Source organism: Kogia breviceps, chromosome 17 (genome assembly GCF_026419965.1).
Source record: "Kogia breviceps isolate mKogBre1 chromosome 17, mKogBre1 haplotype 1, whole genome shotgun sequence".
Lineage (NCBI taxonomy): Eukaryota > Metazoa > Chordata > Mammalia > Artiodactyla > Physeteridae > Kogia > Kogia breviceps.
This window is the reverse complement of record NC_081326.1, coordinates 76,878,722-76,900,960: the sequence shown is the minus strand read 5'-3', so window position 1 is coordinate 76,900,960 and position 22,239 is coordinate 76,878,722. Positions and strand designations below refer to the sequence as shown.

Genomic DNA, 22,239 nt, shown 5'->3' with positions numbered 1-22,239 from the left:
CGCCGCCGCCGCCGCCCCGGGCCGCCCCCGGCTCTTCCCCCGCCCGGGCCGGCCCGGGGCTCATGCGGGCCGAGCCCCGCCCCCCGCCCGTCGCCTGAGCCCGCGCCCGCCCGCACCATGCTCAAGTGCATCCCGCTGTGGCGCTGCAACCGGCACGTGGAGTCGGTGGACAAGCGGCACTGCTCGCTGCAGGCCGTGCCCGAGGAGATCTACCGCTACAGCCGCAGCCTGGAGGAGCTACTCCTCGACGCCAACCAGCTGCGTGAGCTGCCCAAGGTGAGTGGCCGCTGGACCTGCCGCCGGCCCAGCCCTCGCACCTGGCTGCGACAGCCCGCTCCTCTGAGCCCTCAGCAGGCGCTGGCTCGGGCGGAACACCGCAGTCTCCAGTCGGCCCTGATGGTTCTTACTGGGCAGAGCCCCACCCAGGCCAGCCCCACCCTCCTCACCCACCGCCGGCGCTGGCACCAGGTGGCAGCGGTCATCAGGTGCCTGCCTGGGGGCGGGGATGGTCACAGCCTAGAGGAGGAGCTACAGATTGAAAGGCGTGGGGGAAGGTGGATGGGGTTGGAGTGCATCAGGGTGGAAGGTGAACCTGGCGTGACTGACAGATAGGAACTTGCTGGACTGCTCTGGAGGTGGGGAGGCCAAGCTTCTGTCTGGACTGCTCTTCTCTTTCTCCTGGGTGCTGGGGTGGGGTCGGGGGGCAGCCGTCTTAAGGTGCTTGTCCCTGGCAGGTCTGTAGTTTGTTTACTTGCAGCTGCCTTGTTCCTTCTGGACAATTTGTTTTCTTCTTCTTAAGTCTACTGGGAGATGAGATTAAAAGAAGCAGGCCCCGAAAGGATTTTCCTTTTGGAAATGGGGTGCAAAGTGGCCTAATGCTTGGGGGCTGCGTGCCACAAAGGGTGTGGCTCCACTCTGGGCTTGGACCAGGGCTCCTCATGGTCATCTCCAGGTCCCACCACACGTTGCCTGCAGCCCCTGCACGCATGCAGCCCGTATCTGTGGTCCTTTTCTGTTTTCATTATACGATTTTTTGGTAGTTGCCAAATTCTTGTCATTGGCTCAGGCTGGGGTGGCTGCTGGGGTGCAGTAGCAGAAACCACCACAGGCCTTGGAGGGCCCACTTGCTGGGTGGGTGGAAGAGGTGATTCAGGGGGTGGGTGGAGCCTTGAGGGAACACAGAGAGCAGGGAACAGGGACTCATCAGGTCAGAAAAAAGAAGTGACTTTCTCGCGAAGATTGGAACATGTAAGGTAAGTCACGTGGCAGCGTCGTGTGGTTGGGGGGGATGACTGAGGTGACACAAATCAGAAGTGCGGGAAGATGTGTGTGTATCTGTTTTTGTCTGCTTGCGTTTCTCACCGCGGACCAGGGTGATGGGACAGGACCCGGGGTTCCTGTGTGGCCTGGAGCAGGGAGGGGCCTTCTGCTGCAGGGCCCATTGCCCCTGACCCTACCCCCTGCCCACAGCCCTTCTTTCGGCTGCTGAACCTGCGCAAGCTGGGCCTGAGTGACAACGAGATCCAGCGCTTGCCCCCCGAGGTGGCCAACTTCATGCAACTGGTGGAGCTGGACGTGTCTCGGAACGGTGTGGAGTCTGGGGCGGGTCTGGGGTGGAGTCTGAGCATGGCAGGAAGGGCTTTGAGCTCCTGGAGGCTGCGGGCGTGTCTCTCTGGTGATCCCTCTTTCCTCACAGACATCCCTGAGATCCCCGAGAGCATCAAGTTCTGTAAAGCTCTGGAGATTGCAGACTTCAGTGGAAATCCTTTGTCCAGGTGGGTGGTGGCTACGGCAGGGGCGGTAGTGGGGCTTGGGAGGTCCTGCAGCCTCTGCCTGGGCATCTGAGGACCCCTTGCTCCACTTAGGCTCCCTGAAGGTTTCACTCAGCTGCGCAGCCTGGCTCATCTGGCCCTGAATGATGTGTCCTTGCAGGCGCTGCCTGGGGATGTGGGCAAGTAAGTGCATTCTTAGGGGGTGGGGGCGCTGAGTAGAGCCCTGTTCCTGCACCTCTCTCCACCGTCCTGCCTTTCTCACACTCCGCCCTGATCTTTTTCAGTCTCGCCAACCTGGTGACCCTGGAGCTCCGGGAGAATCTGCTCAAGTCCTTGCCTGCGTGAGTGGGCTTGGCCCTGCCAGTGGCCGGCCTAGGCCTCTCGGCCCCAAGGACCATGGGACGTGTGGCCACGACAGAAGTTGCTCTGTTTCCTCTGCAGGTCCTTGTCTTTCCTGGTCAAGCTGGAACAGCTGGATCTGGGAGGCAACGATCTGGAAGTGCTGGTGTGGAGAGGGCGGGGCCGTCGTGGGTGGGGTGGGGCCAGGCAGGGTAGATGAGCCTTGGCCGTCACTCTGTCCCTGTCTCTTCTTGCAGCCCGACACCCTGGGGGCCCTGCCCAACCTGCGTGAGCTGTGGCTGGACCGGAACCAGCTGTCGGCCCTGCCCCCGGTGAGTGAGGGTGTGGCTGCCCCCGCTTCACGCTTGTCCGTCCCCTGACTCTCTGCACCTCCCTCTAGGAACTTGGGAATCTGCGGCGCCTGGTGTGCCTGGATGTGTCAGAGAACCGGCTGGAGGAGCTGCCTGTGGAACTCGGGGGGCTGGTGCTGCTCACCGACCTGCTGCTTTCCCAGAACTTGCTGCAGCGGCTTCCTGACGGCATTGGTTAGTGCTGGGAGGGGTGTGGCTGATGGTGAAACCAGGTCTAGAGAGGGGTCTTGGGGTAAGGACCCTGACTTTGCTGGGTCCTGGGACACAGCCCTGAGAAGGGGGAGACTGGCCTGAGGCCGGAGTGGGATGGGTGGTGCTGCTTCTGAGGAGCCGAGGCAGTTTGTGGTGGCGAGTGGGGATGGTGAGCTCGTGAGGGCACGATGGCAGGTCGGGGGACAGCCGGGTGCGTGGGAGCTGGTGGGCGTGGTCAGGTTGGCAGCAGGATGGCAAGGGTGGGGGGGGTGAGCTCTCAGTGTTCTCGAGGCACAGGAGGCAGGGTGAGGGGCAGGCTATTTCAGTCATGTGGGTGACTGGGTTCTCTGCCTCACTGAGCCCTGTCAACACGTCTTCCTAATGCCAGGTCAGCTGAAGCAGTTGTCCATCTTGAAGGTAGACCAGAATCGCCTCTGCGAGGTGACGGAGGCCATTGGGGACTGTGAGAACTTGTCAGAGCTGGTCCTCACGGAGAACCTGCTGACGGTGGGGCCCAGCCCCACTGGTGGCTGGTTTCAGAGTTAGCATGGGATGCAGAGGGGGGGACGTCTGGAGGCGTGCCGAGTGGCGGGAGACCAGCGGCTGGAGGGGTCGGGGCCCTGGAGCTGTGGCAGAGACGGTCCCCCCGAGAGCACTCATCTCCCTCCTCACGCTCCCCGGGGGCTTCCGCGGACCTCTGACCCTCCCTCTTCCTGGCCAGGCCCTGCCCCGCTCCTTGGGGAAGCTGAGCAAGCTGACCAACCTCAACGTGGACCGGAACCGCCTGGAGGCCCTGCCGCCTGAGATTGGGGGCTGCGTGGCCCTCAGCGTCCTCTCTCTGAGGGACAACCGCCTGGTTGTCCTGCCGCCGGAGCTTGCCCGCACGGCCGAGCTGCATGTGCTGGACGTGGCCGGCAACCGGTGAGTAGCCCCCACGCCCGCCCGGCCCGGCTCCCACTCAGCTGACCGTGCCCGCCGTGCCCCCCGACCTCCCCCACCCGGAGCTGACTGTGCCCCCGGCCCTCAGCCTGCAGAGTCTGCCGTTTGCACTCACTCACCTCAACCTGAAGGCCCTGTGGCTGGCAGAGAACCAGGCGCAGCCCATGCTTCGGTTCCAGACTGAGGACGATGCCCAGACCGGCGAGAAGGTGCTCACCTGCTACCTGCTGCCCCAGCAGCCCCCACCCAGCCTTGGTAGGTTGCTGGGGGGCGGGATGGGGTGTGGTCTCGGGCGGGGCAGGGCGGGACTTCCCCTTGACGCGTGCGTCCGCAGAGGACCCGGAGCCGGAGCCGCGGAGCAGCCCTTCGGAGAGCTGGAGTGATGCCCCGCTCAGCCGCGTCAGCGTCATCCAGTTCCTGGAGGCCCCTGCGGTCGACGAAGACGCAGAGGAAGCCGCTGCCGAGAAACGGGTATGGGGGGGTGGGGTCCCCGGGGGGCTCCCTCCTCCCCACCCCCGCCTGACCCCGGCCCCACCCCGCCCCTCACCCCTGTGCCCACTGCAGGGGCTGCAGCGTCGGGCTACGCCTCACCCCAGCGAGCTCAAGGTGATGAAGAGGGGTGTGGAGCGCCGAAGCGAAGCTGTGTCCTGCAGGCCCGACTCCGCACAGCGCTCACCCTCACCCCCACCCTCGGAGGAGGTGCCTGGGGGGACCCGCGGGGCGTGGGAGGGATGCCCGCCTTACAGGCTCTCCTGCTCGGGAGCCCCAGGTTGGCTGCAGGGTTCCAGGGCCCGGTGTGGGCATATGGGGAGCCGGCCAGGAGAGGTGCCAGGTTGCAACTGGGGAGGCTCAGGGCCAGGCGCCCACACCCTCCCGCAGAGCAGGCCGCCTCCACCGGGGGCTGCCAGGCAGACACGGGGCGTCGTGAGGCGTGGATGTGCGGGTAGCTACGAGAGGGGAGACAGAAGCAGCTGGGTCCTTGGCAGAGAGGACCGAATACTGGGCTCATTCCCTGTGGCGTCTTTCTTGGGCGCCTGTGTTGTCAGTTTCTGTGAAGGAGGCTGGGACCGGAACCAGGCAGGCCTAACTCTACTCATTCAGGAGCTTTGGCAGCAGGGCTAGGGGAAGCTTCAGGGCCCCTGGGGTACAGCAGGGCATCTGGTGCCCGGGGGACAAGTGGCAGGATCTGTGTCTGTGACACAGAGCCTTCCACCCTGGGACGCTGCCACAGCTCACCTGTAGAGGCGTGCTAACGTTGGGGTGGCCGTCCTTCCCCGTGCTGGTGGTATCTCGGGTACTCGAAAGACCTCTGAGGGTGCGCAACACAGAACAGTGGCTTTGCGTGCCCATAGCTGTTTGGTGGAGTGTGGTTTTCCTGGAGGTGGGACAGTGGGCACCCCAGAGGGCCGAGCACAGATTCCACTCCCTGCAGGGAAGGAGCAGCTGGGTGGGGGGAGCCCACGAGGTGCTGTGGTCAGGCAGCAGGGAGCCCCGGGGTGGGTGGCCTGCAATGTGGGGTCCCCCGGTAGGTGGCCTGACCTACCACCTGACCCTGCCACAGGAGAAGAGGCTGAGCACCGAGTCTGGCCTGAGTGCGGACTCGCACCTGTCTGCCAGCACGGCCTCCCAGGGTGAGCCCGAGGGCCCGCTGGCTGAGGTGGAGGGGCCGAGCCAGCAGGAATCCACGCCAACATCCCAGGAGGAGGTCACAGAGGAGATCTACGAGGAGGTGAGACTGGCCTTGGAGACCACTTGCCCAGGGGTGGGCCTGCCTGCCCCCGCCTGCCCATCCTCCTTCCCAAGCAGGTCGCTGTCAGAAGCAGTCAAGGTGCAAGTGGGCACCACAGGTGTGCTCTTTCTTATGTGGAGCCCAGCAGGAGCCATGCTGCCCCCGGCAGGGGCGAGGGCCAGGGCCTCCACCCCACGGCCAGGTTTGGCACGGGCCCTGCCCTCCCACATCCGTCACCACCTCACATCCTCCTTTTGGGTTGTTCCCAGAACCCCCAGGGACCTTTATCGTGTCCCTGACGGGAATCCCAGCATCAGGCTGCTGAGAACACGGTGCACGGGGTGGGCAGGGCCTCCTGGCCCCCCGATCCCCATCCTCCTCGATCCGAGCGGCGGGGAGCCTCTCAGAGAGAGCCCCTGTCTGCTGCCGCCTTCCCCGGGCCCCTGAGCGGGGCTGGGCCAGACTGACGTCCTCTCGCTCGGCCTCCCGCAGCCCACAGTGCGCTTCGCGGAGGACACGCTGCTCCTGCCCAGGGAGGACGGCGAGAGCGAGGAGGGGCAGCTGGAGGCCCCCTGGCCCGTGCCGGGTGAGCGACAGCGGCTCATCCGCAAGGACACGCCCCACTACAAGAAGCACTTCAAGATCTCCAAGCTGCCCCAGCCCGAGGCCGTGGTGGCCCTGCTGCAGGGGACACAGCCAGACAGCGAGGGCCCAGGAGGGTCTGGGGGCTGGCACAACGGCCCCCACGTGCCCTGGGCTCCTCGAGCCGAGGAGGAGGAGGACGAGGAGGAAGCCGAGGAGGAGGAGGAAGCGGCGGCAGGAGCCGAGGAGGCGGGCGAGAAGGAGGAGGAGAGGGAGGAGGCTGTGGCCTCTGCACCCTCTGTCAAGGTGGGTCTGAGCCCACTCGCCAGCCTAGGCCAGGCCGGCCAGGTCCCTCGGTCCGCACTGGCGGGATCTCAGGTGACATTCGAGGCCTGTGTCTTGAAACCAGCTGGTGCGGGAGGTGCCTGTCCCCACCTGCCTGCCCTCCTCCCCAGGCTGGCTGCTGGCTCCACCCAGAGCTCCCTGCTGGCCTCGCAGCCCCGTCCCAGGGCTCTGGCGGCCACTCTTTCTCTGCCCGGGCTCCTCTGCCTTCCCCGGCTCTCCTGAGGGCTGGCCTTCAGGCCAGGCGTGGGGCCCTCACCTGCCTCCTTGCCCTGGTCCTCAGGTGGCTCTCACGGGGCCCCTGGGGTCCGGTCTCCTCCGTGGGCTGCCCCGCTGCCACAGCGCCCTTGCATCTGCGTCATCAGTGATTCCGCCCTGAGCATGGCGGCACGATGCCGTCACAGCTGAGAGGGCCTTGGACAGTCAAAACCGGGACAGCCAGGCCTAGGCTCAGCCCGTGGTGGGGCCCCCCTGTGACCCCGTTTGGCAGGTTGGCAGAAGCAGCCAGGCCTCCAGACCGGAGGGGACCCCGCGCCTGGGGGCAGCGCCGGGCTCAGGCTCAGGCACGGGCACAGGCAGGAAGGGCCCGGCGCTCAGGCTGTGGGAGCTTCGGGTGGTCTTTTCTCTCTTTCCTGCTCGAGGTGGGGCCGGGCAAGGCGGTGGCGGGGCTGGACGTGGCTGACCTGCATGCCTTTGCTGGTCCTGTCCTGACAGGGGGTGTCGTTTGACCAGGCCAATAACCTGCTGATAGAGCCCGCTCGCATTGAGGAAGAAGAGGTCTGTACTCGCTTGCCGCTCTGTGCTCTGTACCCCCGGCTGCCGCTGGCCTCGCCTCCCGGGCTGCGGGCTCTGTGTCTCCTTCCCCCGCTCCTGCGCAGGCCTCCTCTGGCCACCTCAGAGCCGGGGCCCGGGGCGCCTGAGGGCCCTCTGGCACAGACGGGGGGGACAGGGCGCTGGCCTCCAGGTGAGGGGGGCCAATCTGGGGGGGCTGCCGGGCGTCCCCCGCCTCCCTGCCTGCGGCACCCCGGCCCGGGCACTGTAGGGCAGCCTCGTCACCCTCGGGCGAGGGCTCTCTCCGGGTCGTACTCCCTCAACTCCGGCATCGCCCGCCCTGTCCAGCTCCTCTGTGGCCCGAGCCAGCCCTGGGAGAGGTGGCCTGTGGCTGGGGGGGCCTGGGCCCTCCCCGCCTCCCGCTGAGTCCACCGGCAGCCCCGCTCCCTCGGCTCTCCCTGGACACCACGTGTCTGTTCTGCTTCCAGCTGGCGCTCACCATCGTGCGGCAGACGGCGGGGGGCCTGGGCATCAGCATCGCGGGCGGCAAGGGCTCCACCCCCTACAAGGGTGACGACGAGGTGAGGAGCCGCTGCCGCCCTGCCCGCTCCGTCCTGCTTGCGCCGCTTGGTGGCCCTGGGGCTGTGGGGTCCCCGTGCCCCAGAGCACGAACGGGGACCTGGAGGTCGGGGCTGCCCCGCCTGCCCGCGGTCTTCTTCAGCCTCGCCTTCCTTCACTCATTGCCGCTGTGCTAGGCTTGGGGTCAAAATTCTCTGGAAGCTTTTGATTGGCACCTTCTCGCCCCCCGACACCGGGACCTCACGATGGCCCGCGCCCAGCCCCTCTGACCACCCCAGGCCCACTTCTGCTTTTCCCACACCCTTGGGTGTCTCTGCAGCCCTGACTGGGGGGCCTCTGGGCCTCACAAAGCTGCCAAGGGCCCCTCCCTCAGAAGGGCAGGGAGGAGGCCCCTCGTGGCCTCTGCCTACGCTCTCGGGCTCAGTTCCTGTCTATCCTCCAGGGCATATTCATCTCCCGGGTATCTGAGGAGGGCCCTGCGGCTCAGGCTGGGGTCCGAGTAGGTGACAAGCTCCTCGAGGTGAGTCGGCAGCCCCCGGTCTCTGTCTGAGTGAAGTACTGGGCCCTCGGGGCCTCACATCCTGGCTGTCAGGTGCTCGGCTGCCTCTCCTGCAGCCAGCTCTTCTCCTGAGAGCCCCAAGCATAGGATCCCTGGGGAGGCATGCAGCTCATAAGCCAGAACTTCAGGGAACCCAGATGCCAGCTCCTGGGGCAGAGACCCCCATCTGGGCGGGAGGCCTGGTGGGGTGGGGCTCTGGCCGTGCCAGGAGCAGAGATCTCAAGGAGGGATCCGTTCCTGAGGGCTGGTCTAGGAGAGGCTCGGACTGCTGACACGTTTGGGTGGTGGGTTGGTTCCTGCCCCAGAGCCTCTGCCTGTGCTCCTGGCCGCCCAGCCCTGGCAGGTGAGCTCATCGTGGGGGTCACATGCCGGTGCTCACAGCTGGCACAGCAGGGCAGGCTCTGAGGGCAGTGTGCCCAGCCCACGGGGCAGGGGGACCAGTGGGCGGAAGGCTGCAGGGCCAGGCAGGGCTGGTCCTACACCCGAATTTTATGGGAGAGCCTGAGTCAGGGTCGGGGTGGAGGCAAGGGGCCAGAAGCCCAGAAACCACAGGCATGCTTGGCTGTGGGATTGCTCAGGTGAGAACGTGGCAGGGGGTTCCAGCTCTGGGAACCCAGGTGTGGACCAGCAGGAGGGGCCTCCGCCTGCTCTGCTCGGCCTGCTGGCGTCCTGGCTCTGGGCTGGCACAGGCGCTGGGCACGTAGATAGCTGATGCCCACGAGCAAGGGCCGTGACGGCCCACCGCTTTCCCTGTGGCCTGTCCCCTGCTCTGCCTGCCCACCTGTAGGGGGGCCTGCCCTGATGAGCGCTGTGGCCTGCAGGTGAACGGCGTGGCCTTGCAGGACGCCGAGCACCAGCAGGCCGTGGAGGCTCTGCGTGGGGCGGGCACCACGGTGCACATGCGGCTATGGCGGGAGCGTATGGTGGAGCCCGAGAACGCGGTCACCGTCACGCCTCTGCGGCCTGAGGACGACTACAGCCCCCGAGAGCGGTGGGGAGGCGGCCCGCGCCCGCTCCAGCACCAGCCCGAGGCCCCCGGGCCCCTCCGCCAGCGCCATGTGGCCTGCCTCGTGCGCAGCGAGAAGGGGTTGGGCTTCAGCATCGCCGGGGGGAAAGGCTCCACACCTTACCGGGCTGGAGACCCGGTGAGGCCGGTGGGCAGGGCCAGGGAGGGGTGCTGGGGGGCCGGGCCAGGCCAGCCTGCAGTAAAGAGCTTTCCTTCCCTCTCCCCGGCAGGGTATCTTCATCTCCCGCATCGCTGAGGGGGGCGCCGCCCACCGGGCAGGCACCCTGCAGGTCGGCGATCGCGTCCTCTCCGTGAGTGGGGGCAGGGGGGCCCTCCCAGTACCCAGCCGCCTCACTCGCCCCATGGGGCCCCCTGACCAGCCACACTCTTGCAGATCAACGGGGTGGACATGACGGAAGCCAGGCACGACCACGCAGTCTCCCTGCTGACCGCTGCCTCTCCCACCATCGCCCTGCTGCTGGAACGGGAGGCCGGGGGGCCACTTTCCCCCGGTCCTCCGCCACACTCCCCCCCACCCCCTGCTGCTACCACCACCACCGTGGCCACTGCCACCCCTGGGCAGCCCGGGCCGCTAAGGCTGGCCCCCAGCCTGCTGGCCGCTGCGCTGGAGGGGCCGTACCCAGTGGAGGTGAGACCCCAGTCTCCACCCCTGACCACCCCCTGGCCCCCTTCTCCACGTCCACACGGCTTTAGGTATGGGGTGCTAGCCGCACCGGTGGGAAAGCAAGTATTTACGCCCTCTGCGGCTCCAGGACACCGGGGCGTCGTTCAGTAGCGGGTCTCCTTTTCCTGTGGCCTCCTGTGCACCGCAAAACAGCCTCCCTGCAGCGGAGCACCCTGCCCCCACACGCCCTCTGGGCTTGGAAAGCGCTCCTCTGGTACTTTGCCAAGCCTGGTCCAGCCACCCCTCCCGCCCCTCCACGTCCCCAGGAGATCTGTCTGCCGCGAGCTGGGGGCCCCTTGGGGCTCAGCATTGTTGGGGGCTCCGACCACTCCAGCCACCCATTTGGCGTCCAGGAGCCCGGCGTGTTCATCTCTAAGGTAGAGCGGACCCCGCAGGCGTCTTTGTGCACAGAGGGCCCGGCCCCAGCACAGGGCAGCCGGAGCCCCAGCCCACTGCGCGCCACCCTCCCCCAACAGGTGCTCCCCCGGGGCCTGGCTGCACGCAGCGGCCTGCGGGTTGGGGACCGCATCCTGGGAGTGAATGGGCAGGATGTGCGGGACGCCACCCACCAGGAAGCGGTCAGCGCCCTGCTCCGGCCCTGCCTGGAGCTGGTCCTGCTCGTGCGGAGGGACCCACCGCCCCCGGGCATGCGGGAGCTCTGTATCCAGAAGGCCCCTGGAGAGAAGCTGGGCATCAGCATCCGTGGGGGTGCCAAGGGCCACGCAGGGAACCCCTGTGACCCCACGGACGAGGGCATTTTCATCTCCAAGGTGAGCACCCCACCTCGTCGGCCCCGTTCCACTGCATTCCTCGGGGCAGAAGGGAGTTCGGGCATGGGCTGGTCCTGAGCTCTGGGGCCGGGTCTCCCCACAGGTGAGCCCCACAGGAGCGGCCGGGCGAGATGGCCGCCTGCGGGTGGGGCTGCGGCTGCTGGAGGTGAACCAGCAGAGCTTGCTGGGCCTGACGCACGGCGAAGCCGTGCAGCTGCTACGTAGCGTGGGCGACACCCTGACTGTGCTTGTCTGTGACGGCTTCGACACCAGCACTCCCGAGGTCAGTGCCCCCGCCCAGCCGGTGCTGTGCCACGGGGACTGGGTCCTTCCCTGGAGGGGTCCCGGTGACCTCACCCTGTGCGGGCCGGGACAGCTGACCCTTTCCGCCTCCAAGCCTGGGAAGTGCTCGGCCGCCGTGAGTCAGCCCCAGGGGTGACCAGGGCGGTGCTGGGCCCTGGTCTTGGCCACCGCTCACGGCCTGTGGAGGCTCTGGCCCGGCTTGGACGAAGCACGTGCACAGATGGCCTGGTCGTGTCTTGAAAGAAAAGGCTGAGTCACCTGCCTCGAGGTGAGCAGTACCTGTACCGTGTGGCCGCTGGGCCAGGGCAGGATGGCACAGAGCCGGGCACACAGCCTCCCTGCAGACTCGCACAGGACCCCACCCTGCTGGCCCAGGGGCTGTTCTGCTCTCCCTGGCAGCGCCTCAGCGGGGAGCTCGGCGCCCAGGATCCCCCGCATCCCAGGTGGGCCTGTGGCGGAACCCAGCTGTCCTCTCTCCTAGCCCCCTGGAGAGTGTGCCTGGGCTCTGGAGGCCTGGTGCCTGGCCCGGGCTGTGTCCTGGACAGGCCTGGCTTCCGAGCCTCAGCGTCCCCTCCGCTCGGGAAGGTCCCGCTGTCCTGCTCCTCTCCATTTTGTTTTCTCCACGGCTGTCCCCGGGCTCCCAGCATAAGCTGATGCCCGCCCGGGCCTCCAAAGGCTCGTCACCCGCAGTGGCTGCCGGCTGCACCCTGAGGGTGCCCTTGCTGGCACAACCTCTGGGATGGGGCAGGCACCTTGGCTTGGCCTGCGGTGGACCTTTGGGCGGGTGACTTACAGCCCCACTTTCCCTGCGCCGCCGGGGGGAGGTCACCCTCGTTCTGTGGGTTGTCTCCTGAATGGGGAAGGACTCTGCGTTCGTGCTCTTTGCTCCAGGGCTGGATGCTGGGCTGGAGGCCCCACCCCCTGGGTTCTGGGGCCGCCCTCTGCTGGCTTCTGTGCCCACGTCTCTGTGTAGTCACTGGGACCCTGTCGTTTGTGGGGAGCAGTCTCTCTCAGGTTTCCAGAGAAGGCTTTGCCTTCCATTTCCTTAATTAAAACGTGTATTTAAGTGTGTTAGCCCATACGTTTACTTATTTTAAAGCTTTTTGTACAGAGAAAGGGAACCAATAGAGCTTCACGGCGAAGGGTGGGGCCGGTGTTCCCACACTTCATGGGGGGCCCTCTCTGTGTTCTGCCAGCTGTTCTCTGACTTCCTGCGTCTGGCCTTCTCTTCTCTCCAGGGTTGCTGGATCTGTGCTGTGTTACCAGCCAGAGCACTCAGGAGCCCATCTTTATGCTTTGCGGGGAGTTTCTGCAGGAAAGAGTCCTGCAAGAGTGGGTGCTGGGCCAGAGGCCACAGGCTTGCCCTGTCTCCCACCCCCTCCCAGCCTCAGGCAGCACCAGCTTCTGTTTCCCGTGGGATCTGGCAGGCAATGCCATCTAGTTTCCTCATCCTTTTCCTTTTGGGAGTTTGTCTTTAGTCACTGATTCACGTAACTCGCGTAACTTGCAGCTGCTCCTTTGTGTTGTACGTGTCAGTCTTTTATTACATAGGGCACGCATGGGTTTTTTTTTTTTTTTTTTTTGCGGTTCAGGAACGGCCTCTCGGGGGTTACAGAAATGGAGACGTCTATGAATTAAGTCTTCTAAACTTCTTTATGATCTCTGGGTTTGGTTTTTGCTTAGGAAAATCTCTGTTGCAAGATTGTCAAAGCACTTTTTTAGAAAACACACAGCTCTATAATCCACCTGGAATTGCTTTTCAACCCAACGGATCTTTTGTCCCGATGGTACGCACTAAAACGTCTGTCGTTCTCCCACTGCTCCGGGGAAATCCGACTTCCTTGTGGGTCAGATCCACATTCCTGTGGCCCAGGCTGTGGCCCTGGGGAGCCGGGCGCGCTCTTGGGCCAGGGCTGCTGTCCTTAGTACGGCCACTTCAGACTGTGTTTCAAGACCTAACCATCGTGAAGTCACCCACTTTTCTTTCTTTTGAAAAGTTTAGTCTCTTTTCATGTGTTTCCTAAATGGACCTGCCAAGTTCCCTAACAAAAGTTGGTTGGGACTCAGGGATTAGCTTTGATCTCTGACTGTGTAAGTTTTCCCCAAGCACATTCATAGGTTGCTCTTGTTTCCTTATTAATTCTCGTCGGTGACTTTCTTTTATCCCCTAGCGGAAGCCCTGCGTGCAGCCTGACCTGACCTGGGAGGTCAGGCCCCTCCGTCCCCCCCGGGAGCCGGTGGTGGTGGTGGCCAGTGGCCTTCCCTTGTGCTGACTTCCAGGCTGTAGTTTATATAACATTATCACGTTTCTTTTTAATTTGGAGGGCTGTTTCCATTTATAACCTGTAAGAATTATTCTCTGAAGTGGGTGTTGAGTTTTCTGAAGTCCCTTCATTGATGGTTTTTACAGCCCTGTGCCAAGTGGGGTTGAGGCTCAGCACACAGGTTTCCTCTGGCTGGCTTGGTGTTTGAAAGGAAAAGGGGTAACACCATTCGTCCCCCCATCCCCATTTCTCTTAACCTCGGCCCACCGGACTCATCTGCGTTGACCCATTCGACCCCTATAGGAATCAGAGTTCGCAGCCATTTCCCCAAACTTTGATTGGATTCTGCAAACCTGCCTTCGTGTCAGCCCGCGCCCTGTCCCTCTGCCCCGGCGCTCTGCGCGGCACTGGGGCGGCCTGTTGTTAGTACCTGCCTGTCTTGCTCTTGGGCCGCAGCCCTGGGGGCTCCTGGACTGTCGGACAGCCCCGGTGGCCGGTCTTCGGCTGCAGGGCCTCGGAGGCCACTGTGCACTTTGCAAGAAGCCTCCTCGCTGTCCTCCTCAGCATGTCCGTGCGAGGTTGGGGACATTCTCTCTCCTCCGCCCCTTCTCCTCCTCTGTGGTTCTGTCACCTTTTTGATCTGATTTCCATTGCTTCTTCCTCCTCATCGTACTTACCAAGGTCTTGCGTATTTGAAAGGACTTTTCAAATAACCGGCTTTAGGATTTTGATCAAGACTGCCTTTCTTTTTCCGTATTTCCTCGATTACTGCTCTACAGAAGAATGCCTCACTTACTCCTTCTACGTCTGTTGTTCTTAGTTATTCTACTGACTTTTCTGTAAGGAAGAAATTTTCTTTATCAGCTATTTTTTTAATCCTAAAATAAGATTTTATACAGGAGAGGTGTGATAAATACTTTGATTCTTTCCTTTCATTTGTTGATTTTTTTTTTTTTTTTTTTTTTTTTTGTGGTACGCGGGCCTCTCACTGTTGTGGCCTCTCCCCTTGTGGAGCACAGGCTCCGGACGCGCAGGCTCAGCGGCCATGGCTCACGGGCCCAGCCGCTCCGCGGCATGTGGGATCTTCCCGGACCGGGGCACGAACCCGCATCCCCTGCATTGGCAGGCGGACTCTCAACCACTGCGCCACCAGGGAAGCCCCATTTGTTGATTTTTTAAATAACAAGCTGGTGCCTTGGAAACCCCCAAAGATGGCTACAGAGCAGAGGTGTTTTTCTGTCTTTGTTTTTAGGGTCTGTATATTCTTGGTGTGCCGTCCTCGTTGGGCGGTGTGGCTCCCGTGTCCTTTGAGTGTGACACCTGTCATTCGTTAGCGTCCTGCTCTCTGGTGTGACCAGGTGTCCATGTATTTCCTGCCCCAGCCCTGGGCGTGGGGTTCAGAGCTGTCACTGGCCAGGTGTTTGTGGCTCTGAGCTGTCGTTGCTCCTGGGCCTCTGCAGCACATGAATCCTGGGAAGTGGATATTTTTGGAAGGAGAAAAATCATGAATTTGTACTGTTACTTTGAATTCATATTTAAGGTTATGGGGTTTTGGCTTTTTTGATTTTATATTTGTATTTGTTTTTCTCATCTTAAAAACTGTTTCAGCAAATTAAGTAACACTACCATAATTATAATTTCAAAAAGCAATATCAGTATTATTACTAATAATGAAACCATTAACAGCTTTTTTTTTTTTTTTTTTTTAATTTATGTGGCTACACCGGGTCTTAGTTGCAGCATGTGGGATCTCCGTTGTGGAATGCAGGCTCTTAGCTGCAACATGCGGGATCTAGTTCCCTGAGCAGGGATGGAGCCCGGGCCCCCTGCATTAGGAGCGTGGAGTCCCAACCACTGGACCGCCAGGGAGGTCCCCATTAATAGCATCTTAAATTCCTTCACGTCCTTAGGGTTTCTCCACCGAGGAGGCGGTCGAAATACTGTGTTTTTAAGTCACTTGAAATAATTCTCTGAATTGTTCTACTGCCAACTTGATATACAGTTAGGCTTACTTGTTTTCCGTTTTTAGAGATGACTTTAAGAGATCACTTCCTCATTATAAGTCTTACGTGGCCCCAAAGCCAAAACTACGGACACACACCTTGAGGAGTCAGTCCCACCTCCGCCCCACAGGCCGTCATCTGCCTTAGTGTTGCTTTATCCTGCCGTTATTTCCTTTCTGAAAGATACCAGCAAGTATATAAAATAACTTTAAAGTTGGAGGGAGGCATCGAGAACACTCCCTCGGAGGCCCCGCGTGCGTGCCACCAGCGGTCTTGGGGTAACGCCAAAGGCGACGGTCCGGGGCATGCGGGTGTCTGGCTGCCACGCCTGCCCAGGTCTCCCTGACTCTGGCCTGAACTTGGGATGAGCGCGGGCCATCACTGTGTGGAGCAGCCCTCACTGTGGGTCTGGCCACCGTCCCGTCAGGACGGGCTCCAGTGGACGCCGTCCTGGCGGGGTTATCGTCACAGACGTGACGCTGTCTTCAAGGGCCTCCCACCAGGGTGCGTGGACGGTGGCGTCCCGTCAGTGACCCTCTCCACGGGCGCGTCTGCGCAGAGTGACTCGTTCCCCTTGAAACGTACACGTGCTTTGCGGGGAGCTGCTGAGAGACTGTCACTATCCTGCTGTGCCTCAGGCTCCCCCCGGGCATCAGCCCCGCTGCTGTCCGTGCCTCCGTCCCCGGTGGGAGCTCGTGCGCCATCCCCGTTGTCCCTTCCACACGTATTGGGCGGCTTCCTGCCCTGAGGAGGAGTTTTCCCTTCTTCCTTAGCATAGATTTGCCGGTTTCCATTTTATTTCACAGGTGATAGTTTGTCACTACTGCTGTTGATTTTGGTGCTCAAGCCGTCCCAGACTTGGCTGATGAAAGGGGCTTCTGGCCCTGTTAGCATGACCCAGCTTCCTTCAAGCAGCTTACTTTCTGGTACAAGATGTCTGGGGTCATTTCATACTTTCCCACCCGGGAGCACTGGTTCCTTTAGTGGAAAGTGATACTTAGAAGCCAAAATCTGGCCCTGGGCATGCTCACGGCTGTCGGGGTGTCATGGTCTCAGGACCTCTCAGTGGCTGGAATCACACCTGTGAATGTGGGCACGTTTGCATCCGCGATTCTCTCTGTAATTCTGGAAGAGCGTGTGTTCACGTCACGCCTTTATCACTCATTCCAGTCAGCACCGTGGGTCAGCTCTTCCATATTCGAACAGACTTTTCTGACGTGAGAACCAGTGTTGTCCTCCTGGCCACTGGGACCTCCGCCTCAGTCCCTCTCTGTGCTGTCAGGCACGCTGCAGCTCCGCCCCCCGCCCCCGCCATCTTGCTGTCAGTTCTTTGCCCCCCGGGGTGATTGTTACCTGGCCAGCCTTTTGTGCCCCATGGCCCGGCGTCACTGCCTGGGAATCCTGCCCCGCTTCAGAACATCCTCTGGTGCACGCGGTGTACACACGCGACCTGTGAGCGCCCCGAGTCACAGGATGATGGTATGGTGTCCTGAGTGGGCGGCGGCACTGCTCACAGAGCCCGCCCCCAGAGGCCACCCCAGGCACGTGCGGTCACTCAGCCCGCTCCTCCCGCAGGTGTCCCCAGGCATCATCGCCAACCCCTTTGCGGCGGGCATTGGCCGCCGGAACAGCCTGGAAAGCATCTCCTCCATCGACCGGGAGCTGAGCCCCGAGGGCCCCGGCAAGGTCAGAACCGCCTGCAGCCAGCAGCCCCAGGGCTCGGGAGCCTAAGGCCGTCGGTCCTGACCACTGTCTCTGCTCACAGGAGAAGGACCTGCCTGGACAGACCCCACAGTGGGGGTCGGAGGCCGTGGTGAGTGTCCGGCTTGTCCCTGCCCCGCACGGTGGGCTTCTCTGCACACGGGCCCACGGCTCCGAGCTCTGGCTGCCCGCCCCGCCCCCCTCGCAGCTGCCCGCCCCGCGCTCGGTGGCGGGCACAGCCCCTGGTAGCCCTGTGTCCACGCCGCTCCCCAGCGTTGGAGCCTGGAGAGCCGGAAGCTGGACTGCCGTGCCCTGGCCGCCGCACCCAGCGCCGGCAGCGTGCCGGGCGTCAGTCCCTGACTGTCACACCCCTGTCCTGGCCTCTGTCTGCTTACCTGTTCACCAGTCCTGCCCCCGTCTTAACCTCCTTCCCTCCACCGGAGACCCTTGCAGGGCAGGGCTTTCAGGCGGCTGCCCCCAGGGGGAGGGCTGAGGCCTGCGGAGGGCCCTCACGTGGCACAGGGGCTGGAGGAGGGGACTGGCCAGGGCGCCCAAGCAGAAGCGCCACCTCCCAGCCTGGCACACGTCTTGTCCTCCTGAGCCGGTGAACCAAGCCGTGAAGCAGATGCTTCTGCCCCTCCTTAGAGCCCGGAACGTGCGGTGCGGCGCGACAGGGCCAGCTTCTGAGAAGGCCCTCGGCCTCCGCCCCAACCCTTCTCTTGCCCTCAGACTCACCAGGCAGGCTGGGCAGAGGGGCTGTGTGGGCCCAGAGGGCTTGGGACAGGGCCAGAGGCAGGGGCAGCTTGAGGCCGCCGGAGCGGTCAGGGTGGGGAGGACGGGCTGGAGCAGCTGCGGGAGCCCCAGAGACCATGGTTGGCGAGGAGGCCCAGCACTCCCGGCTGGGGGCGGGGATGCCCGGCGGGAGGGGGTGGTTCTCACTCCTCTCCCCAAGCTGGAAATAACCCCTCCCGGAGGCTGTGCCCCACCAGCTGCCGGGGTCGGGAGGCGGCTCCGGGAGTCGCAGTGGGGAGGCTGCGCTGGGTGAGAGGCCGAGTGGGGCCTGGAAGCCGAGGGAGCCTGCTCAGGGCCTTTGTGAAGACCCTCCCTCCCTTGGCCACAAACAGGCAAGAGCAGGAAGTCCCCAGGATGGGGGGGAGCCCAGTGTCCTCTGACCAAAAGGGGCACAGCTACAGGGTGGCCGGCAGGAGTCGGGGCTTCCCTGGCTCATGGATCTCTGAGGCTCTCGGGAACGGCGGGTGGCCCCGCTCTGGGGAAAGCCCGCCTATCTCGGGATGCTCCCTGGGCTGGTCAGGTCCGGGAGCCGAGGCCCAGCCTCTGCAACCACAGCAAGCACCCCACCCCCCAGGTCCTCCTGTGGGGCCCCAGCCCCCATTCCACCCGCCACTCCGCTCCTCCAGGTACCGTCTGGGGCAAGCGGCGCGAAGATGGCCGAGGCCCCCTGTTCCCCTGGCCACCAGCAGGTGAGTGCACACGGGGGTAGGGGGGTGGAAGACTCCAGAGGGGTGCTGCCTGCAGAGCCCCCTCCTCTGGGAAGGGGGTTGCCAGGGGACAGCGCTTCCCCCCAGCTGCCAGCCGTCACTCTTGAGGACACAATCTGTGGGCCCCTTCCTGGCAGAGCTGGGTGGTGTGGGGCTGGGGAGCTCCTGTGGCTTCCCTGGGCAGATGGGCTGTGGGTGGTCAGGGCAGCCTCACCCCCATCCGTCCTCCCGTCTGGGAGCCCGTGGGGGCCAGCTTGGCCCCGCCCCCACCCCCACCTGCTTACAGAGGCTCCCCGGTTCTGCTGCATGCGGAGGGCCAGGCCGTGGGCACCCCCCTCTCGCCTGGTGGCAGGGTAGGGGTAGGCACTGGAAGTGCCAGCTTGGAGCCTAGCTCCCAGCCTCTGCCCCTTCCTGACACGGCAGATGGGTGAGTGTTGGCCTCACACCCTGGACACCCACCCAGCCGCCCACCTTGGCTCCATCTCTCTTTTTTCCCCGCCCTCCCCCCCATCCTCACATCCCCTCACCTGAACCGATTTGTCCTTTGGCCCCTGCACCTGCCCTTTGCAGACAAAGCCTGGGGTGATCCAGCCAGTGGCTCAGGCCTGGCCAAGGGGCTCCCCGGCCCTCAGGGGCAGAGGTGATCCCCAATCCGTGAGTGCCCTGACCCGGGGGGATGGGGGCGGGGGCGGGGGCGAGGGCGGGGGCGGGCGGGAGGGGAGGCAGTCAGCAAGGACAGCTGGTGGTGGGACGGGTGGTGGGTGCAGTCGGGACAGCTGTCACCACACAGCTCACTGTGCCCCGTCCGCCAGCCCCCCTCCCCGCCCTCCCCTGACGAGCTGCCCGCCAACGTGAAGCAGGCATATAGGACCTTCGCTGCCGTGCCCGGCCTGCACCCGCCCCTGGAGGCCCCTGCCCAGGTAGGTGGTGGGCGGCCCACCGGTCCCCTGCTGCGTGTTCCTGCCGGGGTGCGAGACCCCGAGGGACCGGCTCTCAGGGCGCGCTCTCCCCAGCCCCCCACGCCTGGGCCCACGGCCTCCCCGGAGCAGCTGTCCTTCCGCGAGCGGCAGAAGTACTTCGAGCTGGAGGTGCGGGTGCCCCAGACCGGGGGCCCCCCTAAGCGCGTGTCGCTGGTGGGTGCCGACGACCTGCGGAAGATGCAGGAGGAGGAAGGTGAGCAGCCGACTGGGTGGGGGCGGTCGGGGAGGGGAGCACCGACTCGCAGCCTGACCCACCCCTCCCCTACCCCCCCACTACACTCCCCCCCACCCCCCACCCCCGCCAGCCCGAAAGCTGCAACAGAAGAGGACGCAGATGCTGCGCGAGGCGGCGGGGGACGCGGCGGACGCGGGGCGCCCGGAAGGCGAGGCCGCGGAGGACGAGGAGCCCGAGGAGGAGCCGCCCTGGGCCGGCCGGGGCCCCGCCGGAGGGTGAGCAGGGAGAGGGGCCGCCCCCCCAGCGTCTCCCCCTCCCCCCTCTCCGCCCGTGCGGCGCCCCTTCACTCGGCTCTCCTGTCGCCCGGCCCAGGCTTGGCCCCGCGTCCCCCCCGCCGCAGGGAGGCGGCGCTCCGGTGCGGACGGCTAAGGCCGAGCGGCGTCACCAGGAGCGGCTGCGCGTGCAGAGCCCGGAGCTGCCGGCGCCTGAGCGGACCCTGTCCCCGGCGGAGCGCCGCGCCCTGGAGGCCGAGAAGCGCGCGCTGTGGAGGGCGGCCAGGTGAGGCCCCGCCCCGCGCGCTGCTCCCGCCCCGCCCCCGCCCTCCGCCCCTGCCCAGCTTGCCCTCCGCCCCTGCCCAGCTCGCCCTCCGCGCCCCTGCCCAGCTCGCCCTCCGCTCCCCTGCCCGCAGGATGAAGTCTCTGGAACAGGACGCTCTCCGCGCACAGATGGTCCTCAGCAAGTCTCAGGAGGGCCGAAGCAAGCGGGGGCCTCTGGAGCGCCTGGCCGAGGCCCCCTCGCCCGCACCCACCCCGTCACCCACCCCCTTGGAAGGTCTGTGCGTCGTGGGGAGGCGTGGTGGGGGGGGGGCTCAACCTGCGGCGCGGACCTCTCCCGACGTCCCCTTCTTGTTCCCCCAGACCTCAGCCTCCAGACCAGCACCTCCCCGGGACGCTTGGTGAGGAACCAGCGGCTTCACCCTTCCCTGCACGCCTCCCCTGGTGGGGGGCAGGGATCCAGATGCCCCCAGCCCTCTTTCTTCTTACGCTCTTTACCTCTCTTCTCACGCTGTCCTTTCAAGGCCTTGTCTGGGAGGAAGTTTGACTACAGGGTGTTTGCAGCCCTCCCCTCTTCCAGACCTGTCTATGACATGCAGGTACCGGGCCCTCCTGGCCCTTCTGCAAGACAGCCCGACCAGCTCCTGCCACCTTCCTGCTGTGCCTGTCCCCCAGCCCTGTTCCCCCCCCTGGTACCCGTCCTGTCTCTCTGTGGCCAGTCCTGTCCACTCACCTCCCATCTTCCAGCCAGGGCTCAGCAGGGACCCACCCAGGCTCAGGTGGGTGGTTTCAGGCAGGTCTGGGGTGGAGCCCTGAGCCGCGCTTCTCCCCATCACAGTCCCCGGATTGCGCTGAGGAGTTGAGGTCCTTGGAGCCATCGCCGAGCCCTGGTGAGTTGGCGGGCGCGGCCCCGGGTGCTCCCAGGGTGCCTGGGGTCCATCAGCTCACTCCCTGCCCCCGTCGGCCAGGTATGCCAGAGGAGGATGGAGAGGTGGCCATGGTGCTTCTGGGCAGGCCTTCTCCAGGCGCCGTGGGCCCCGAGGAGGTGGCCCTGTGCAGCAGCCGCCGCGCCGTGCGGCCAGGGCGCCGGGGCCTGGGCCCGGTGCCCTCCTAGAGGGTCAGGGTACCTCCCCCGACTTGGGGTGGGGGTCCCGCCAGCTCCAACACCACCCTTGTCTCGAGTCTTTTAACCCGGCCATTAGCATTTTACAGAGGTCCCCTCAGGAGTTCTGGCCGCGCTAACTGCCCCCTCCCCAGCCGGGCCCTCCTGGCGAGACTGTAACTAGTGATGTTTGTACAACCAAAGATTCTATTTTGTGGTTTAAGGAGAATAAAATTGACTACGTTTTACCTCTAGTCTGTCTGTCTGTCCACCCGCCGGCACCCCAACGCCCACCCCTTCTGCTCCTCCAAATCTGGGGCCGGTGCGGGGACCACAAACTCCCACGTCGCCCCGACTGTGCACTGCTCCACAGCGGGAGGAACTGGTTGGGCCCGCCTACTCCGCCCCCAGGGGCCCGCCGGCCGGGGTCCCCCAGCTGGGGCTCCAGGCCGGCCCCCTCCCCTGCGCGGCACGCCCAGAGCCCTGATGCGGAGGCGTGCACGTTAGCGGACCCGGCGCCCTGGGGCGCAGCAGCCACCGAACCTTGGTGACTCCGAAGGGGCGGAAGTGCCCCAGGCGCGCCTCCTGGCACTGGGGCTGTACTCGGGCCTTCGGCCAGCGGCAGGTACCTCTCCCGCTCCAGCAGCCCGCGGCCCAGCAGATCCTGCACCAGGCCCGGCTGCACCGCCTCCAGCTGCTGCTGCACCGCTGGGAACAGGTCCACTTCACGCAGGTTGGACACCCGCGGCTTCCCGAACCTGCGGGGAGGGCGGGGGGGCGCGGGGAGGGCCGGGGCCTCCCGCCTTCCACCAGCCTCACCCGAGCGCCCCCGGCAGCGCCAGCCTGATCCTCTCCGGCCTCAGGTGGTCTGGGTTCACGGCGTCCACATAGTTGGTGTCCTGGTAGCGCAGCAAGGTGCCGCCTGGCCTGAAGGGTCGATGACAAGAGGCTACCTGGCTGTGGCTGCCAGGTCACTGCCGTCCGCCCGAAGCCTCGGCTCATCCTTCGCCCCTCGCCGGCCG

At 64.6% G+C, this 22,239-nt stretch overlaps 2 protein-coding genes across 11 annotated transcripts in view; one reads left to right on the top strand and one right to left on the bottom strand.

Annotated features, from left to right (window-relative positions):
• The first annotated feature begins 51 nt into the window (after nucleotides 1-51).
• SCRIB (scribble planar cell polarity protein) lies at nucleotides 52-21,465 on the top strand. Of its 10 annotated transcripts, XM_067017656.1 has the most exons (37): nucleotides 52-276; nucleotides 1,471-1,588; nucleotides 1,697-1,775; nucleotides 1,866-1,955; nucleotides 2,057-2,113; nucleotides 2,214-2,277; nucleotides 2,369-2,443; nucleotides 2,512-2,656; nucleotides 3,063-3,181; nucleotides 3,396-3,595; nucleotides 3,702-3,868; nucleotides 3,948-4,084; nucleotides 4,178-4,312; nucleotides 5,175-5,342; nucleotides 5,835-6,230; nucleotides 6,981-7,043; nucleotides 7,526-7,618; nucleotides 8,059-8,136; nucleotides 8,997-9,320; nucleotides 9,412-9,492; nucleotides 9,576-9,830; nucleotides 10,133-10,243; nucleotides 10,343-10,636; nucleotides 10,740-10,919; nucleotides 16,782-16,892; nucleotides 16,972-17,019; nucleotides 18,326-18,388; nucleotides 18,977-19,060; nucleotides 19,219-19,326; nucleotides 19,420-19,579; nucleotides 19,692-19,836; nucleotides 19,934-20,119; nucleotides 20,250-20,392; nucleotides 20,479-20,516; nucleotides 20,640-20,714; nucleotides 20,954-21,005; nucleotides 21,084-21,465. In XM_067017656.1, exons 1-37 carry the CDS (start codon nucleotides 118-120, stop codon nucleotides 21,227-21,229), a joined length of 4,947 nt encoding a protein of 1,648 aa, XP_066873757.1. In that variant the 5' UTR covers nucleotides 52-117; the 3' UTR covers nucleotides 21,230-21,465. The 10 variants fall into 10 exon arrangements, with proteins under 10 accessions (XP_066873757.1, XP_066873753.1, XP_066873754.1 ...); XM_067017652.1 differs by having other exon boundaries at nucleotides 6,999-7,043; nucleotides 20,954-21,465; XM_067017653.1 differs by having other exon boundaries at nucleotides 9,412-9,471; nucleotides 20,954-21,465.
• Nucleotides 20,505-22,239, bottom strand: part of IQANK1 (IQ motif and ankyrin repeat containing 1) — a 19,217-nt gene continuing 17,482 nt past the window's right edge. Inside the window, 4 exon segments of the mRNA XM_067017327.1 lie at nucleotides 20,505-20,556; nucleotides 20,849-21,975; nucleotides 22,037-22,136; nucleotides 22,139-22,170. Of these exon segments, the coding sequence (XP_066873428.1) occupies nucleotides 21,456-21,975; nucleotides 22,037-22,136; nucleotides 22,139-22,170 (652 nt within the window). The 3' untranslated portion in view covers nucleotides 20,505-20,556; nucleotides 20,849-21,455.